The sequence below is a fragment of the Bicyclus anynana genome, chromosome 1, assembly GCF_947172395.1.
Source record: "Bicyclus anynana chromosome 1, ilBicAnyn1.1, whole genome shotgun sequence".
Taxonomy (NCBI): Eukaryota; Metazoa; Arthropoda; class Insecta; order Lepidoptera; family Nymphalidae; genus Bicyclus; species Bicyclus anynana.
Window position 1 is genome coordinate 6,561,055 of NC_069083.1, and position 21,729 is coordinate 6,582,783.

At 34.3% G+C, this 21,729-nt stretch overlaps 1 protein-coding gene across 5 annotated transcripts in view; it reads left to right on the plus strand.

Annotated features, from left to right (window-relative positions):
* Positions 1-21,729, plus strand: part of LOC112052505 (arfGAP with SH3 domain, ANK repeat and PH domain-containing protein) — a 91,627-nt gene that overhangs the window by 22,248 nt on the left and 47,650 nt on the right. For all 5 annotated transcript variants that reach the window (XM_052884266.1, XM_052884270.1, XM_052884268.1 and 2 more), the window contains exons 3-4: positions 1,040-1,188; positions 15,445-15,699. In XM_052884266.1, coding sequence (XP_052740226.1) covers positions 1,040-1,188; positions 15,445-15,699 — 404 coding nt within the window. The remainder of the gene's footprint in view (positions 1-1,039; positions 1,189-15,444; positions 15,700-21,729) is intronic.

Below are 21,729 nucleotides of genomic sequence, written 5' to 3' on the forward strand. Positions count from 1 at the left end.
TTCTTTAAGGGAGGGGGATTATTTTCTTCAGACTGCTGCAATGCAAGTGGAGCTATGCAATGATTAAGGCTAGTTATATTGTGTATCGACTCATTTTCAAACAATAGGTCCTAATAGTATTTACATAGGTAGGTAGGAGCATGGGCTGACAAACTTTCGACTTGTATGACTTCGGTCTGGTCATCACAGGTTATTAAACCGTTATAGGTATCTTGCAAACACACACACACACACAACGAAATAGATCTCGTACGCACTACATATTTAATGTTATGTGTGTTGAATACATATATCTTTGAGAGAGACCTACGCATTAGTGGTCTATTTTAGGAAATTCTGAGTGGGTGCTTTCTATATTAACTGCTACTACCCTTATCTTATGTTTGACTATTTATATTAAGTCCTCTATTATGTGGGGTAGAGATCGCTTCTTTAGTGACAGGGCTGCCGGTTTGTGCGTGTCTCTACTTTTTATGTAATTCTTTGACGTGAGCACGTCTGTTGAGTTTTTTGTTAGCAAGAGGTAAAGTAAGTAATTGGGAAAAGAGATGATAAAAAATCGGATGATACACTTTCTTGCTGCAGCTGCATTACAATTGTCATGTACATCCATATTTTTATGAGGACATTTGAGGGGTAAAATATCAATGAATTCCTTTTATCTTAAAGCTATCATGTTGACAATGTGGATTGGTGGAAGGCGATAATTTTGCTCTCTCCGGGATATTAACAATTTCTTGGATTAAAAAAAAACTCAATATTTAACAGCCCTAAACCATCATGCCCTTGCATCACCTTTTGTAAAACCATCATGATATCCATCTAATTTGAGGGCGTAAGTAATGTTAGTAGTGTTATCTCAGTAAGGGGTAAGAATTGACGGAATCAAATGGTCGATGACGTCCGAAATCGCTATTCGAAACAATCCTGCGATAAAACTTAAAAATCCTCAGGGTACGAAATATCGAAACATTTAAAAAGCTTTATTACTTTTTAACCAGATTTTGGTTTTTCAAATAACATATTTTTCTCTGTTTAGCACACGTGGACAATGAGATGTACCTATCGCGGGCTCTGGAGCGCCTCGGGGGCAACGCCCTCAGTAAAGACTCGGAGCCCGACATCGGCGCTGCGTTCTTCAAGTTCGCAGTCGTCACCAAAGAGCTGTCTGCACTCATGAAAACACTGGTTAGTACTTCAGAAGTCGCTATTACCATGTCTTACGAGATTTGGTTAGCTTTTCCTTTTTTTTTCTCTCTTGTAAAGTACCAATTTGGTACTTCATAAAATTACGATCTAGCCTATATATGTAACTAATTAGTAATTTAACTTTAACCTAAACTTATAATACATTATTATTATACTAAGATAATGTACAACAACTTAATCTTAGTCTTTCGCTAACTATTACGTCTTTAGGTCACTTTGTTCACGTCATCTTCCATAGGTTTCCTTGAGGTATTTTTTTCGTACCGTTAAAATTGTATTAAATTTTTAATTATGTTATTGACTAACCACACACACCGTTGGCCCTAACACATTTCTTTACGATAAATGGATATGAAAAGTTTGTTAACCAACCTCTGAAAATTAAGATAATGTCTATACGGCATAGGTTTTTGTAAAGTAAAACCATAGCGCTACCTACATACGAGTAATTCATCGCATCTTGAGTAGGTCAACCAACGCAGTTCCAGTTTTCTCCATTTAATTTTCCAGTTCCCACAAGAAAAACAGTAGTTGAGCTATAATAATTTAATTCAATATTTAACTTGTAGTCGAGTAAAGCCTCCGCTGTAAGAGCGCTTGTATAAAATTCTCGGCCATTTATTACTTTGGAAAAGGAGATGGAGCAATCAAGTGAGATCGCCTCTGCTTGGATGCTGCGATAAAAGGCATCTTATTTAGTCTAGCGGATTTTCTACCGGAGTTTAAATTAATCGCGCATTACGATCGCCGCAAGGAAGCGCGCAAAATTAACGCTTAAAAACTTTTAAATTCTAGGTACTTAATATCTCAAGGACCGCGCGATTTTTTTTATTGACGTATTTTTAATTTTTCATGATCTTTTGTAGCGATATGACTAATAGATTCTAAGGTAACGCTTTCGTATCGATCAGTGATGTAGGTATAAAGTTGTATAATATTTTGTATTTGCGGTTTTCATCATTGGATAGGAGGAAGGTTTATTATATACAGTACCTACCTACCTATGCATAACATTGTATTCCACGCGGACGAAGATAACCTCCTCCTTTTTTTGAAGTTGGTTAAAAAACAAATTAGTTTATTTCAAGAAGCCTTTTTCAAGCAATTTTGAAACTTCAAGTTTGTTTCTTTGTAATGACTTGAATGATCAATGAATGAATGGCTCGGAACGAAGATTCTACTGATTCGTTTATATATGGGTAGTTCTAGTTACTCTTTTAAAATAACCATCATCTACAATTCTACAATCTGAAGTATCATTTTAAAGTTGATTCTTGTTTGAAGATGAAATTCGATCCAAATGCCGCCAAGCATACGAGTACCTACTTGTCTTTAAGAAATTCGTTACTACTATATTAATATAAAACTGGACTTCTACATTCATTCTCTATCTGAGATATCTCATTGCAAAACAGAACACTCGATTATATGAAAGATTTCTGTAGGTACTTCGAAAAGACACTATCTTTATTGAGTCGCCTGTCTAGTCAGTTTCGCCAAGTTATTTGAAGCCGTCGCAGGAAATTACGTTATTGAAGGATCTGCGGACGCCCCGGGAGGAAATAACTCGATCGAATATAGGATATTAAGCTGCTTTTATAATCTTTTATTTTATGTGCTCTGTTAGCACCTACTCCAATGTGTGTCATATGTCTTGAAAGCTAATTCGATACTATTTTCTATTTCAATGAGAAATTTAAGCTGCCTTATTCTAATTGCTGTACAAGTTATGCCCACGTGGAGTAGTGGCAAGATTATTCTTGCCACTTTTCCAGCTACTACTATACTATATATTTTTTTTTCTTCTCCTTAAAGTGCATTACATTTTGCGTTGCATTACTGAAGGTCGGCCAGCTTTCTAAACTTCTCCTTATCCATGGCTAGATGAAAAAGTTTTGCGGCTGTCTTTATTACTCGTTTTTTGGCTAATTTATTAAGAGTTGGAGACCCTTCTTGCCTGATACCTTCGATAGCCACCACGATTATTATTTCATAGTTACTGTACTTACGAGCATCTACCTATAACAGGAGCATTTTAGTTAATAAAATAACAAAAGTCCTGCCATCTACGCTCCTGCTCTAATAAGTTTGTTATTTTTGAAAACTCCTGGTAATCTATTCTCTAGAATGCCGACCTTTGCGTCAAAAATTCTTTACGCTACACTGCCACAGACAAGCACACACAATCATAGTAACAGTGGTTTATTAAAAAGTTAAAATTAATGACTATGACCGTCGTGACAAGGGTCTAAAATATAAAAGAAAACTATAAACTAATTAAGTAACAATAGTGAGATATTAAGTAGCCCATATCCGTAACGTGGCGGGTCATTCGAATTAGGCGGCTTAATTAACTCCCAATTAAGACCCCTCCTTTATTGATGGATAACGAAGATGTGTTCGTTTTGTGTCAACAGGTGTGTTCACACTTTCATTACCTGTCAACATAATGAACACGGGGTCCTCTATGTAGGTATAAAGCGTTTTTATTTATTATTTCCTCGGCATACTATGAAAAATCATTTCCCTCTCCAGTCACTTAGCTTCACGATAACTTATCGAAAAATATTATTAATGATCAAACTTCTAGGTCAATCAAGGGGCTCTAGCAAAGGGTTGTAGCAAAAAAGATAAACATGATTCCTTATGGTATAGAAGAAAATATCAAAAAGGTTTTATGTTTTAGAAACATAGGACCTTTAAACATTCTGGTAATTAAAAAGTTTTATGATGAAACTTTTAATTGTTTTCTTTTACATCCGTTGATTTTTCAACGAACTTTTTGAACAAAAATTCGTAAGCCATTACAAGTATGTATAAAATTAATTAAACGATAACGAAGAATGCATACCGGAAGGAGACAAAAAGGCCGAGGGTCAGGGCGACGGGTTGAGAAACCGACGGACATTGCCACTTTTATTATACTGCAGTAAAAAGGTCACTAAGGTAGAACAAATTAATTAAGCTAACCGCAACCCTTTTAGAATTAGCGTACTCATGCTACTTTTCGAGTTACCTAATTAAACTTTCGGTTGTAATGGTTACTCTTAATTTTATGATACGCTAAGTGAAAGTGATGTCGCCTAAAACAATTAAATGGATGATTAAATTGTCTGAATCATAATTCAGTTATTAGGTATCGTAATAAACTCATCCCACTTACTCAAATTACGTTGATATTGCATAGATGAGTCAGAGGATACAGAGTCGTGATAGTCCAGTGGATAAGCCTCTGCCTTCGATTCGGAGGGCGTAGGTTCGAATCCAGTCCAGGGCATGCACTTTGAATTTTTCAGTTATGTGCGCAAATGAAGGACATTGCGAGAGCCTTTAGACCTCTTTAATCCGGCCCTATCACGAAATCCGTTCTAATCGGATACTTACTATAACTTGGCAAGTTCGTTGAAGACACTCCAATGATATGCGGGCGACTGGGGGAAAGGACTGCGTGGGTGTGAAGTCGTGCGCGAGGGGTACCCCCCGACCCCTGCCGGCCCGCGCGGTCCATCGGGGTTGTTACGAACGAATTTGCTAAGCTATAACTATGGACTACCTCTCTGCCAAATTTCATTTTTGTCAAGTGGTTTTGAGATTTCGTGATGAATGACTTTTCGCATGTATATACCAAGATGTGATATAAATATGATTTCTTGAAAGAGCGGAGTTATCAAACGATTTCGCACATTAAGATGAGATTGACGCGACGTGGGCGAGCGTGGGCGTGCACATATTGTGCTCGCAAATAGGTCAGGGTACCGATCAGGCGACCCTGGCCAGCGTGTTAATACCAGGCGTAATGGCTGTAAGACTGCCGTTAGATCATCGCGGTTATTTAACCTGTAGGTTTAAACTATCAACATCATTATAAGACTATTGAAACGGCCCATAAAAAGGCCAAGATGCCCTCTTTATTGGGGAGGGAGATATGGAGCTTAGACCTACCACTCTGTTCCATTTCGGGTTGGCGGGCTTGTGGTAGGCGTCCACAGATCTACATTATACGTATCGGACGCATCGCATCAAACTATGACCGTAGTATTCTTTGTATAGAAAGTCATACAAGTGTGATCTGTGGACGCCTGGCTTTAGGCTGATAATGTTAAATTTCCTAACATTACATGTTAATGATAATGGCCGGGCACAGAGGTTTAACACCACCAATTTCCCGACTCTGAGCTGAATATTTCAACTGAAAATTTCATAGAAGAAAGAAAATCTCAGTACATGAGTACCTCATATAGCAAGGTTTCAACTAATACTGTATCTAAACTATTTTTGTCTGGCAGTACACATTTACACATAGTCATCAATCATCATCATCATATCAGCCGATGGACGTCCACTGCTGGGCATAGGTAAAGACCTATGCCACAGAATACATAGCCTATGCCCAGCTGTGACGCAGGGCTTTGAATTGAGCACGGTGCTGAGGCGTAGTGCCTCGCATATTACGTCGTTTCAAGTAGCCTTAATAGTAGTCCATGTTACTTCGTAGCCATAAAGAAGTCCATGTTACAACAAATTAAGACGTCTTCAATCAATCTCACCGGATGGTAAGTGATAAAGCAATCTAAGATGGAAGCGGGCTAACTTGTCAGGAGGTGAATGAAAATCCACACCCCTTTCGGTTTCTAGACGACATCGTGCCGGAACGCTAAATCGCTTGGCGGTACATCTTTATCGGTAGGGTGGTAAAAAAATTTAGGTGGAGTAAAAATTTTTCATGTTTGTCAATTTAAATCAACTTAATTTTTTTTTTAATATAAAATTATATTATTTAAATATTTAAAATGCTAAGAATAGCTTACCTCTACCTCAAGTTAATTTGTTTATGTAGTTATAGGGAAGGAAAATAGTTTCGAATAGTGAAGTGACGTGTTCCTTGTGTGTTGGTATAGGACAACCTCGCCCCAGTTCTGCTCTCCTGGTACGAGTAGCTACATAACGAATACGAATCGGCAGTTCCCGGGACTGCGCAGACTCCCCGGCCTGCCCTTGACACGGCGGAATCCTTTGTCCTTCCGCCTGCCGCGATAACAAAGAATACCCAATTATTTTAACATTTTCATCATTATTTTAAGAGCCCACTACAGGGCTACGCGTCCCTCAAAATTCATTTTTTTTAAGTAGGCTCAGTTTACAAGCACTTTTGATACGTCAGTTGACTATTTGTATAGATTCTACCACCGGTTCGGAATGCAGGTTCTGCTGAGAAGAAACCGGCCAGAAACTCAACAGTTGCTCTTTTGAAAAAAAAAATATACAATATTATAATTTACAATTGATGACAACATTACAATTTCTTATAGTTTTACTACCTGTGTCAAAGTGGAAGCTGATCCAACGGCCTCCAAGCATCTTTATCATTAAGGAACTCATCAATAGGTCCTTAAAGGAGAGGGGTTTTTTATATTCTTTAAAAGTTAGCCCTTGAATCTCACCTGATGGTAAGTGATGATGCAGTCTAAGATGGAAGTGGGCTAACTTGTTAGGAGGAAGATGAAAATCCACATCCCACACACAAACGCTAAATCTTGGCTTGGCGGTACGTCTTTGCCGGTGGTGTGATGACTAGCCACGGCCGAAGCCTTCCACTAGCCAGAGCTGGACCAATTAAGAAAACCTCAATCGGCCCAGATCACTATAAGATGTTATATAGAGGCATGGGATATTACCACCATTTTCCCCGCTCCCAGGTCAGAATTTGTTAATAATTTTTTTTTTGGACTCGAACCTAGGACCTGATTTGAAATCTAATAGACTAACCACTGCACCGCGACGAGGCATTTAAATGGAAATATATAAACAATTATAACGTTTTTTTACTCATTAATATTAAATTGATAGACTGTTGTTTGTAATAAATACTTTTTTTATCAACATTGTTGAATTAATTATCCTACTAGTATACATGTAGGTACTCTGATTATTATAATATCTTTAGTTAGTTTGGGAAGTATCCAATAGTCATACCCACTCCTAACACAGACTAGGACTTTCTGGAGAGGATATAATGTAATATACAGGATCACTGGAAACGTAAAGCGATCCCTTTAAGGGATGATAGTAGGGATAAGTAGCTATTGAATTGGTTATATGGGCAAAATTTTACCGCTTTCGAAAAAAAGAGGCTTTTCTTATTTTTTTAAAAAATGTTGGTTACTCTACTTCAAAGTTGGTTATAAAAAACAACTTGCGTATTTAGAAGTTGTTTTGGTGTTTTTAGGTTGGTTACAACCTATGTATACTTATAATAAAACTGGTCGAATTCTATACATTTATTCGCAATTTGAGATTTTACTTATACCATTTGTAACACCAAACGTTATGGTGGCATAACGGACGCCAGCACCATCTAGAATCTATACTTATAATACGAATTCTGTAAATTGAAGATATTTTGAAAAATTTTTTGAGGGCCATTATATAATTACATAATAATAATACAAAAAAGAAAAGAAATAAATATTTTATAATATTCAGTTTTGTCCCAGGTGATGAGAGGTTAATGTATTAAACCTTATCCTAGCTCAAAACTGACTAGCTCCATAACTTGTCAAGATTCGCGTGAGGAGACACGAGTTTCACGCTCCGATTCCTTCACCGGTTGTACCTTTCTGTCTCAATGATAATTACATTACAATCCACTCTCGCTGTTCTCTGACGCTTATTGCTCCTATTGAAATAGCTTTAAATAGTTCTACTTAAGATGCGTTTTGAAGACGTGTGTAAAATTTCAAACCGGTAAACCAGTAGGCTAATTCACTAACTTTGACCTATTAATATAATGAAGCCGTGATAGCCCAGTGGAAATGACCTCTGCCTCCGATTCCGGAAGGTGTGGGTTCGAATCCGGTCCGGGGCTTGGGCCTCCAACTTTTCAGTTGTGTGCATTTTTCAAACGGTGAAGGAAAAACATCGTGAAAGTTTTTTTTTAATTCTCTGCGTGTGTGAAGCCTGCCAATCCGCATTGGGCCAGCGTGGTGGACTATTGGCCTAACCCCTCTCATTCTGAGAGGAGACTCGAGCTCAGTAGTAAGCCGAATATGGGTTGATAACTGACATTAATAATGTTAGTTGACTTAAACGAAATTTACCAACTAGCCATTGTTAGTAATTCTTAAGTTATATCATATTTACTATCTATTTAATGCCAACTAAATTAAAATTGAGATTATAGAAGAAGAAGGTAAAAAATGTCACCCGGTGCCTACTGTCAACCTTTCGTTGATATCGTAGAGTAGGCAGATGACATTGCTTAGTTGACATTGTCATTATTGTTTTCAATGAGCATTACGGAATACGATAAATGTGGCTGTTATTGATCTGATGTTTATTCTATTAGTTAGCTAAATTACTTCAAAGTTAGTGTATTGACTGGCAATGCTCCGTAAGCTGATTATGGTTAAGGTATACATAGGATTTCAAAATCCAGCCATAAAGATATACGCCCAGCCATAAGGTTGATTGCCCAAGCAGCCGGTGGTCAGGGCGTCAAATTGAGAAATCTACGTGCCACCTCCAGCAACCCCGCCTTCTGTATGCGATCCTTGATCCAATAGTTAAGAAAAAGTTTCGTAAGGTGTTGGTCGAAGCTTGTCGGTATAAGACCGTTGCCTATAACGACTATCGGAACAATAACAGTTGAGTCAACATTCCACACTGCGATAATCTCGTGAACAAGGTCCAAGTATTTTAAAACTTTTTCCTTTTCCGCTTTAACCAGATTATCGTCATGTGGAACAGTAATATCAATATTTGCACGGCTCACTGACCGATCGAATAGCACGATATCGGCCCCCGCATTCTGTAAAGTTCCAGCGCTATGACATCGTTGGTTTCCATGGAAACTTCGTTGTTAGTGACATTTTGTTTTTGGTATCCGATATAAATAAAGTTCAAATTCTAATAAAAGTTGTTATAGGCGAATTTTACATCGACGAGTATAAAATAGCGGAATCGGTTCCCACGTTTATTGACTTGTCAGTACCTATCTATATACCTGTCAGTGATAAATAATCGTTCAGTCCCAGTAGATCAATGAACTACTATTTTCAAGAACTGATGATGGGTTGTTGTATTAAGGCAACATATATTTATTAATACACATAAATAGATAGATAAAAGACAGAGTCTCAGAAGCAGCAAATTAATGAGACTTAACACAATAAATATATACTTCGAAATGCTGATTCGTTCAATACATTTAGTGGAGAAGTAACGATCTCGCGGCACTCAATTTGCATACAATAGTCAACAAGAGTGGAGTACGCGCGTGCTCTCAATTAGATCATTGTTTCGTTATTGTGTTATTTTTGTAATGGGAATGCAGTCGGATAGCAAAAAAAACAGATACGACTGTTCGTGCTTTACCAGTTACGCTTGTGACGTAAGATCCCACTTATTGTTACGGTTTACCTTAACGCTACTACGAGTATATGAGATAGCTTATCGCAACTGTGGTAGAATTTTTCAATACCATTTTTCGATTTCATCAGTGCAAGTAGAAATTAAGTATTCTGAACATAAGAAAACGACAGTAGAATAAATCAATAAAGTTTTGGTAAAACCCCCAACATTATTGAACTACAAATAGAATTTTAATGGACATAGAATGAATGGCATAGCGTAGCGAAAAGTAAAGACAGAAGCTAATAACAAAGGCCTTTATGTATTTGTTATAGATCAATTACTAACATAAATTGAATGACAAGCGTGACAAAAACTATCAAGTAAAAACAGAAGCAAATAGCCATTTACATACTATCAAATAAGCAATGCCCGTAGTGAAAAAAATAGTCCAAGGATCTTCTTCATTTATTTTTTGCTTAACTCACCACACTAGTTCTTTACTGCTGGTGAGTTTACCACATTTCACATTATCCACGACAGATAACTTGCATTCAACGGATAAGAATAGAGCACGCACGTGCTCTTAATTAGAGCATTGCTCATTGTTTCATTATCATTTTGTTGCGAGGAATACATTCGCATAGCAGAAAAGCCATTTGCGAGAATGTCTGGTGTATTTGTTTGATGTAATATGCCACCGGGGTCATTCCACGTCAAATCGACCAATAGTTGGACTCGACCCCTTTCGATTTGGATAAATTTTGGTCAGAAGTTTTCTTTTATCCTATAACGAAGTTCTGCCGAAGAAAAAAAATTAAAAAATTTTTTTTCAAAAGTTATGCAAAATCCAAAATTTCACTATTTTCCATATTTTTTAAATTTATGTTTTAAAAATCTCGAAAACTATTGCAATTAAAAAAATCGCTTATGGTAAACTTCAAAGGGGATACTTGGGGCTATTAAAAAAAAAAAAATCCAAAAAAAAAATTTGAAAAATCTCCAATTTGTGAAATTTTGAATTTTTGAAAATTGTCAAAATTGACCGTCGACAATAAATTTTTGGCTCAAATTTTTTTGTGTACTACCTTGTACCAATCTTAAAAGATCCTGAAATTTTTGGAACTGTGTTTTTTGTTTTTTCAAAAATATGAATTTTTGAAATTTGTTAAAAAAAAATTTTTTCTTAAATTTTTTTTTAATCAGTTTGGCGAATCGCGTAATTTTGATATTTTGAACAGTTGAAATTTCATTTAGTGGCATAATGATGAGAAAAAAAACATTAATGATATTGGTTTATTATTGGTTATTAATTTATTTAATAGGGCTTTTTACGTGGTAGTTTACTTGACATTCTGTTACGAAAATTTTTTTTTCTTCAATTCTTCAGTTACTGTTGTTGCTCCTTTTCTTTGTCTTAACCTTAAAAATGTTAATATGACTTAAATCTTTAAATCCAAACTTAAAATAGATAAAGTACTAACACAGAAATTTCAGATTTTTATCTGCTTTTAATATCTGGTTCTTCAACGAACTCGTAGATATCGATACTGTTTGTCATGTTGAGAGCAAATAAAACTAATGTCTGTACCACTTCTAGAATTCAGAGTAATCTGATCTTCGTCAGAAAAATCTTTGCAATTAATAAATTTTTCTTCAGAGCATATTTCATTCTTAAATAATCCAATCGAACACTTTTTATTTTCCATCACTAATCTCTTATTTTTTCTGCACTCAAAATTTTAACTAGATAATGTCCTCAAATTAAACACTTGATAAGATAATTGTTATAAGTTTAGAATTGGAAAGAGTTATTTCTAGACACTTACTTAGAATGATGACTGTCTTCGAAATAAAAATCAGAAAGGTTAACTTTATCTTACACGTAAAGATTCAAACGTCACGCCACAGATGTCACCACTTCTTCTACTTTAACATCAAATGATAATACAGGTGTCAGTATCATTTTTTTTACGAGTTTTATTTTGAAAATGATCCCAAAAAATGTCATTAATGTTTTTTTTCTCATCATTATGCCACTAAATGAAATTTCAACTGTTCAAAATATCAAAATTACGCGATTCGCCAAACTGATTAAAAAAAAAAAAAAATTTAAGAAAAATTTTTTTTTTAACAAATTTCAAAAATTCATATTTTTGAAAAAACAAAAAACACAGTTCCAAAAATTTCAGGATCTTTTAAGATTGGTACAAGGTAGTAGACAAAAAAATTTGAGCCAAAAATTTATTGTCGACGGTCAATTTTGACAATTTTCAAAAATTCAAAATTTCACAAATTGGAGATTTTTCAAAATTTTTTTTTGGAATTTTTTTTTTTAATAGCCCCATGTATCCCCTTTGAAGTTTACCATAAGCGATTTTTTTAATTGCAATAGTTTTCGAGATTTTTAAAACATAAATTTAAAAAATATGGAAAATAGTGAAATTTTGGATTTTGCATAACTTTTGAAAAAAAAATTTTTAATTTTTTTTCTTCGGCAGAATTTCGTTATAGGATAAAAGAAAACTTCTGACCAAAATTTATCCAAATCGAAAGGGGTCGAGTCCAACTATTGGTCGATTTGACGTGGAATGACCCACCGGTAACTTTATATTACGATGATTGAAATTTACAACATGGTAGAAACTTTGTTTATTAATGTACTGTTTCAAATATGTTTGAATACAGCAATTCTATAAAGTCGGTCCGATGACCCCTGCATGCCACCAAAAATCTCTTTATAGTTTAAATACAATAAAATTGCAAAATATAGATTTTTAAACCAATTATTCCAAGATCTCTTTTAATAAAAACCAGAAGAATATTTTGTATGATGAAGCTTCTATAACTGTATATAAAGAACGAAAAGTTGCGCACAGTAACCACTTGAGATAAATTATGCTTTTGCAATGCAAAGATTGCGGAAAGCGAAAACGCTTTTGTTGTATAAAACACAGCATGCATATATTTTTTGTGTTTAATCGACCGTGTTTGCGAAGTGTTACGATATGAGTATCGCGTGACTCGGAGAGGTATTGTATTCAATGCACTCTTGAGATTGCAGCAGATAAAATAATGTTACCAAATATGATGTTACATCTTTTGAAGATTGGACATAGTTCAGAAAACATGTAACGCGATTAAATACAAAAAAATGAGAAATCTATGCCATATTTTGGAGTACATTTCTAAAAAATAATCTAAGTATTTAATATTACATTCTTACTTTTGTGATTTAGCAGTTTAGTTTGGTGATCATAAAAGTCCTGGTGACCCCACAATATTTATTAGAACATTACGTTGGAATTGAAATGGACTACTTGTTCCCGTTTACCTATGGCTTCATAACTATAATAAGTCATAATTGCTAGTGTAGGTATAACAATGCATTAATTATGCATTCAATTGTGCACGTCATGAAATAACAGTGGCATGTTATTGGGTTACATACTTACCTCTATTTGCAAATAATTTCACTAGTTTTGGAGCAAGATTCGATTTCAAAAGAGACGGACATTATGATGTTTTTGCATTAAAAATAAAATTACTGTTACTAAAACTTACCTACTGACCCAGAATTCATAGTTATTATTTTTGTTCGCTATGGCTTCTACGTCTCTCTATGTAGGCCCCTTATTTGTTCTTTGTGACACAATTGTTTTAGCTTTTACAATGTTCTCGGATTTACTTCCAGATGAAAACTTGAGCTTTATTGTTAAATCGCTGTTCCGAAACAATTCGCCATTTCTGCTATGTATTTCATTCGTACTGTACGAATGTCACTTGACACATTTTTATTTGCTCGCTTTTGTTATCCTCGTTGTACATTTTATTTTCGTTTTTAATAAACAAAAGTAATATAATTTAAAAAATGGGTTGATGAGAAAACCTAATACAATACCAGTAGCATATTATTTTGTTTTCCGTTAAATTGAAATACCTACTTAATACATATTTACATAATACAACACATATTTACATACATTCATAGTAATGTTTAGATCGCTTTATTTTCTTTCAGCAGTGTTTAATATATGGTAATAATTGTTTTTACAATTTTACAATATTAAATTAATTCTTTTTATTTAATTAATAAAAAATACTTAAATATTAACTCTGTCAGCTATTGCCAACCGGTAAGAGCAATAAACAGGGCTACATTGCCATTTCCGTGAAAAATGGCTCGTTTTCAATATCTCCTGAGAAAATATCGCTTTGCATGTTAAAGAAGATTTAAATCACTTTGTGTTGCCCAACTTGTAAATTTTATATATGCGAGATATTACTTTTTCAAACCTTAGTTGTAGGTATATCTAATGCACCATAAATAATAAGCGTATCAAGCGGATAAAATGAGCTCGGATAGCAATCGCTCTTTTATTTTTATGTATCGATTTTATAATAACAAGTTTATTTTTAGCCCATCTGCATTATCTGATATATTTCAAGCCTATTTGTTCAGCTTTTGTTCGCCTATAAAAATGTTTTTGTATTGAACATAAATATAGCTACGTTACTGTCGGTATTGTTCAATAATATAGTTTCAAACTTTTTAGAAGCAATATCCTGATGTTCACGTCGAGGTTTAAAAATATTCGTAATCAGTTTAGTGACATGCCAATGTAGTTCACTCACAGCTGAAAGCCTATTAACGGTTAATCGAGAATCCATTATTAGGCAGACGCCAGCAATAACTCAATTAATCTTATGGTAAGGTCTGATTGATTTTATAAAAATAAACCAGCACAAAAAGTTTTTTGACGCAAGGGGAAAGATGATAATCTTTCAGTTCAGTTAATAAAGTGGGATGTTCAACGATGAAAGTAATTGGCTAAATTTAGTCTTGTAAACTAACTCTTGAAATTTCAAAGTAGTACAAGTATACTTCAGTCAAGTGTACCAGTGTGACTTCAATATTATATCAGCTTTGTTACTTTCTTTCTACTATTATATATTTTTTTTCATCTTTGCAACACCGTCAGCAATGTTCTTGTAGCGTATCAATTAACACGTTGTTCAGTGGTCTCCAACAATGTTCAGGAAGGGTTTCATTGTGAACACCCCTTTGTCATTGGCCCTCTCGTCTGTCAGTAGCGTGTCCGCTTCATTTGATTTCACAATTAACACTTTTGAGGGGTTTTTGCTTTTATGTTGTGGTTTTTATACTTTGTCTTTTAGTCATACGCATTATTACATAATACTAATATATAAGTAGTACTATAATAAAGTTACTTGGTCAAAACTCAAGGTCGGTTGTCCTCTCTAAAATAAAATGAGAGAATCGATTAAAATTTTTATAAGTTAGAACATACTACCGCTCTTAAAGATAATTATTATTTCTACGCTGTCTCTGTAACTCATATCACTTACGTTATTTTCTGTTGTAATAATGTAAATCTAATGTAGGTAAGAGATCTAATATCTGGTAGTGTATAATAATATGTAGTCAGAGATTCGACATTCACAAAACTGGTTGTTATATAAAGTTAAATCGATTCCTCGTCCGTAAAAAACGGTATGAAAAGTAAAATTAACAGCCATTGCATAGATTAAATTTATTAGCATTTTAAAACGCCGACCTAGTTTCCTGCTTGATTTTAACGAGTGTCTCAAATAGGTTTGTAGGTTTTATTTAGGTTTGTCGGTTGTGTTAACACGAAATTAATTTGGTTGGCTGATTTATGATGATAATAAAACAGGCTCTAAAATTCCAATTCCTACATCTGTAATGTTTTAAGGAACACATATCTGCTTGCAGCAGGTTTGTTTATTTTGTTAAAGACGCAAAACTGATTTGTAACTAACATTTAATTTTAATTTAATGACAATCAGTTTCTACAAGAATTGTCCTATAAATAAGTATTTAATATAGTTTTTCTCCCACAGATGCAAAACATTAACAACATAGTGATGTTTCCTGTGGACAGTCTCTTAAAAGGCGACCTCAGAGGTGTCAGGGGCGATCTGAAAAGGCCATTCGAAAAAGCCTCCAAGGACTACGAGTCGAAGTACCTGAAGATAGAGAAAGAAAAGAAGTCACAGGCAAAAGAGGCTGGTCTCATCAGAACTGAAGTCACATCGGCTGAAATAGCAGATGAGATGGAGAAGGAAAGGAGATTATTTCAATTGCAAATGTGTGAGGTGAGCGTTAAATGGTTAAAACTTAAGGATGTGTGTGCTCGATAATGGTGATTATTAATGTTTCTAGGTTTTGATCTAGACTTTTTTTGAACTTCATCAGTATTTAATTTATCAGTTGTTACACTTTTCATTTTTGTTCGTTACTATCGGACCTGTCAGACGTTGTTCTGTTAAAACGTTAGCTTACAGTTAATTATACTAATTGTAATTTTAAGTAACGGTTTTTATTAATTAACAGTTTGTGGCGGATCCCTCTTGACAAGTTTTTCTAGTTTTCTAGGAAGTCATTTTAATTTTGTAGTTTTCTTTTTCAACGAAATGTCCCTTCTCAAAATAACCGATTTGCTCTATGTATTTTCTGTCTAACAGATTTAATAAGTCTGTATTTTTTCAACGGGATCGCCTAAATTGCCAGCTTTAGTAGCTGGCACGAAATAAAAGCTGTCTTGCAATAACGGCTACTTTAAATAAAATAGCACTTTTTCGCCTTTGTTTTATGAAGCTTCTGTTTCGAGTGGGTTATTTAACCTCGCTTTATCTATCCAACTTTAATATAAAAGAAATGGACTGAAAAAGATAAGGTCTTAAAGCTAACATTTATATATTATATTCGTTAAATTTTACAAATACGAGTATGGTATACCATGCTTATTCTAATCTAAAGTTTCTCTGTCTATCTATCTGTTACTTTTTCGTAGGGTGAAACAGGAGTTGAACATTCGTAGAAAAGTTCTTCATTTTTCAAGTTATATTTGCAGCAATGAATATCGTTAAATTTTGAAATGCAATAGGGATAAAAAGGATGAAAGTTTAGACTTATTTACTGGCGAACAAAGTCGCGGGCGTCTGCTCGTATTATTATATCAGATGTACAGAGGTAAGAGTAGAGTACGACGAACCCTGATGCACCTCTGCTGTGAGGGCTTACTAGATAATGATTTTATTATCAGCTGGTGATAATGAGCAGGCTTAAAGTTAAATGAAATGTCAATTTGTCGTACTATACAAAAAAAAAGTAGGTACCTATTAACAAAATATCTATACGATCACAAGAGTGAGAAACTCGTTATGTGTCCAATATTAATTTTTATTACCAAAATTTGAGATGGTGTGGAATAACGAGAATAATATTATTATTAGTTAAAAAAAAACACATTCTAAGTATTTTTTTAAAGATGACAATATGAAATCATGGGGCTTACTACAACATTTTACAAACCCATCATGAATGAAATGGTCGATGACGTCCAAAATCTCTATACGCACAATCCTGCCATAAGCTTAATGGTCCACAGGGTACGAAATGTCGAAACATTTTAGAATCGCTACAGATTTAAGAGCTTGTGGTTTGGCCCTAAATCGTTGACTACATTCATATCAATGCGATCGCTGTGAAAGCACTCTGATAAATAAAGAAGATCATTAAAAATAAGCTCATGTATTTGGAAGTCTTGTAAGAAATAGTGTAAAGGGCGTTCTTCTCGAGACACGTCTACTTTTCCCATTTGCGGAATAAAAGTTCGTTATGGTATTGATAAAAAAAGACATACTTAATTTAAAATGTTGAAATCGTTCATTGAGAACAGTTGGCCCGCAGCCGATTCATGTCTGCGTAATTAAATTTATTGCAATCGTGCCGCTTTGTGGCCAATGAATCTGTAGCTGAAACCGTTTTGTTAAACCAACCCCGCGGCCAAATTGTTGTGGAACTCTACGAATTGGTTAACTGTTAACAATATTCCGAAAGCTAGGAATTTCTCATTTAAACGAGCCAGTAAATCACACTAATGTCTGTGGGCAAAAGTTTTTTTGTTTAGTCTCATTCTGGTCAAAGGAAACAATGAAAAACAATTTCTGCTTGTGGATTTTTATTTATTCTATTTCTATTTATCCATACAAAAGCTTTTGTATTTGGTGATTTCAAAATAACTGGCTTTTATTGATTTACCTACTATCCCTACCCGTAATTTCATCCGAGTAGAAAACTACTTTATCTACGAATAAACCTTCTTCTAGAATCACTATTCATTTGTTTTATACCATTCAAATTTCAAAGTTAAGACACAACTTCTTAAGATCCATTTAATTCATAGAAAAATTAATCCATATACGAAACAGTGCCTACTTTAATCATGTTTTTAGACTTATTGCCTATGTTTGCACTGGCTGGGAAATTTTATTAGAACGACTGAAATTTGTACGCAGAATTATTTCGGCTCATACCCTTGGGAGTTCCTGTGTAAAAAACAAAGTCTGCTGGAAAAAATACTTAATGCCAAGGGAAATTAAGAACTGTATGCATCCGGTATCGAAGATATTTATTAATTATTGCTGAATAATAGAGAAATCCTTCTTTGAATTTTAAGGACAGTGGTGATTTTTATCTGTTATTTTAATGTTATATTAAAGTGAATGGTTTAATATGCATTGAATAGGTAATATGAAACATAGTCACAGAGAAATTTACAAAAATTGAATGAATTGAATCTATTCTTTACCTAAATGTGAAAATGCGTTTGATGAAATGTTTGAATGACAAAAAAATATAATGATTGGGAATTCGAAAAAAATCATATTAATCTATGTTTTGGTTATTTTATTTCAATTGAATATAATAAAAAAATTATATATCCTTAGAGCGCAGCTTTTTTTATTAAAAAACACCCAAAATCTATTTAAATTCAGTACACAAGCTAACAAAATATAATTAACGCAACGATAACTACTCGGTCAATATAGGTTCGCTATTCACATGAAAGTCGAAAGCAATGAGGTCATTATATTTTGTTTATTATAATATTGTGCTATCGTGTTTGTATATCTACGGTCGCGTGCGGGCCGTGTGAATGACCGACCTCACATTTCACAATTACACTTGCCAGTTGTCCTTTACATCGGCTAGGTATTGTTTGCTTTTACAATACGTAACGGTTGCTCTCCAGTCGCCACTTCTCGCGTGAGCTTGGACCGAGTACAGATTGAGTACTCCTGAATCCTCGTTGTGTACCCCTTAAATCGTCATTGAGTACCTCTGAATCGTTATTGAGTACCCCTGACTTCTGATTGAGATTCTTGAGTACTGAAAGAGTATTGCTGGGTGCGTGATTAAAGTGTTTTATCCATTGAGTTAAGTCATGTGTGTGTGTTGTCGCCTAAAAAATATGGTTTTTCAAGGGAAAGCAAGTCTTCACCTAGTAACGAGTATGTTTATTGCAAGATTACGAAGAAAGGCTACTTTAGAAAGGTTACTTTATTGCACTATTGGATCTTCGAGTCAGACAAAAGAAAGGATCGCTTTCTTAAGAAATTCTTTATAGAATATTGAATTCAGAAATATAGTGTTACACCTTCGTGATTTAGAGGCACAATATGAGTGGTCAGTCATCATAATAAAAATACAAAACTAAGATGCTTGTGCTAAAAATAGTAATGCAAAGAACTTGTTCCATCTTTCAGATTTTGGATCACCTCTTTAGTTCTAACCCGTTGTGTTATTGAACCTAGTATTAGTAATAGCAAATCTTGTTATATTTACATAGCAAACATTTTTATTTGTTATATTTAGTGTTTCTTTGTTCGTCTTTTGTTTTGATATGAGATTAACATTGTTTACTTGAAAGCTTTGTATCAGATAATGTGTGAATTATATTATTAATTATAATACAGTATGCCGGATTGTTCCCCTTTTTTATATTGTTTGCAAAATGGTAAAGATACTCTTAGTTAAGATTGGTCATAAATCGTTCGAATTTCGATATATATTACTTAGAATTTGTTTGTTTGTCTTCGATAATCTTAAATTAATCATGAATCGGGCATGAGTGTCAGAGAGTCATATACTTACTCGCATTAATATGTAGGTGTGGAAACTAACACCACCTTTACTCGTTACATATCCACGTTACAAAATGAAAATAAAATAACTAACTTTCAATCTGAATATAAAATATAAATCTAAAATAAATAAAAACGTGTTCAATAATAACAGAAATTGATATAGTAACTTGTTAAGCTGATAACGGCGGCAGAATTAAACTAAACGAAGTTAAGATTAGTAGTGTCAAATTGTTAAAAATAACTAAGTACATTTTCAGTAACGATTATTGACTAGGTATAGTAACATATTTGGAAAACGATTTATTTAGAACGAATCACGACAGAACAACTATAAGGATAGTAGGTACGTATTGATTTATTGCATGTTCAAGTAAGGGAAGAAAATTGCAAGTAATGTGTAATTATAGATCATCAGACAATGAGGAATCTAAAAATCGATAGAAATAAAATACACGAATATAGAAAATGATTCATTGTTTTAAAGTAAAGACGCTCTTTTCAAAATTTACGACTAATGATAGTAGTTTGTAACCCTAAAAAAAATAACTGGAGAATAATCAGCGTGGGTAAGATTAGAAGACTGAATTTTAACCAGAAGCCCGTTGATCAACGGTTAGAAGTAACATTTTTAAGGCATACGACGTTAAAATTTCAAATTCGTGTTCCATTTTCATTTTGGCGTTACTGTCGTCCTAAATGAAAAAAAACGCGTAAAGCGGTTTGTAGTAAAGCTTCTACGTTATTGTTGTAACTGTTAATGCAAAATGTAAGTTGCGTGCCAAATCTAAACAGAGGCACTTAAAAACTTGCGTCGTCTATTGCGAAAATTTAAACAAAATTCTGTACAGCACTTGGCGCTTGCGAAATTTGCGCTGTCGCTCCGGAATTCCAAATGTCTGTTCGTCGCTTATCTATGGCGGTTAAAGTATGCGTGCATGTAAAGCGTTCACGGGCGTACTATTGCACAAGTGCCAGAGCCTGCAATTGATTGCCTTGGTCGTTGCAGTAATGATCTATATCAACTGTGTACGTAGATAGTGAGCTATTTTTGAACATATTATAAAGGCAAGGTTGCTTTGGGTCTTCTTCTCTTGTATACCAGCATACTCGAAACATAGTACGTACGAATGGATATTTTTAGCATTTTTAGTGCCAAAGGTGATTGTGACAAAATTAAGATAACTGATGTCGAACAAAGGTTATGATTCACACACTTGTCAGAATAATTTAATTAACAAATCAAACTGTAACCAAAATAAGACCCTAGAATGGTAGATAATGACTTGTGAGTGAAGTCACGTACTTGTGAACGATGTGTGTAGGGTTAAAGGCGCCTTTTACTGATATCAAACACTCCCCTTTTCCACTCAAGTCACTCTCCCCGCCTATCCTTAGTAACCCATAAAGAATTACACAAGAAGAGATGTGGATGGCTCGAACGCCACGAGCACACTGAAGCCGACACGAGATCGAGCGACGTCATATCTGTCACAGACTACTATTTCCTACACTATTTATTAACAACATGTAAATTTAAAAGCGGCAAACGCGGCGATAACAGCATCACGTTAAATATAACAGTCATCATCATTATCATAACAGTTGATTGAAGGATTCACCTTTGATGGATGGATGGAACTTTTTATGGATTTCCACAAACCACGACCAGCTAGCCTATTCACTATTTTGGTATTTATTATCCTATTACAATAAACATCAAATCAATTGTCAAAATGTCATTAACCTACCGTAAGCACCGAATGACATTTGTTACATAAAATCTCAATTTCGTATATGTCAACCACTTTTATTTTTGTTTACAGACCGGAAATTATAGCGATCATAAACGGAAAACCACAATAAATATAAGAGTAGTTATTGGATGAAAAGTTTATTAAGTTTGTTATTTGTTTAGAGTATGTACAAGTAACATCGGTGTTTTTCATCGTATATATTTCAGATATTCGTAACAATATTTCGATTTTAGACAGTTAGACAGAATGCCAATATCGGGTGTAAAGGGAAGCTATCGATTAGTGCAGCTGTCTCTGCTATTGTTGTCATGTCATATCAAACGCAGACGACCATCGAAGCCAACATGCCGTCATGGTCGAACTAGTTTAGAACAACACGTCCATTTAAATAAACACTAAGATAATATACATATAGGTAAACACGCACATAAATAATTCA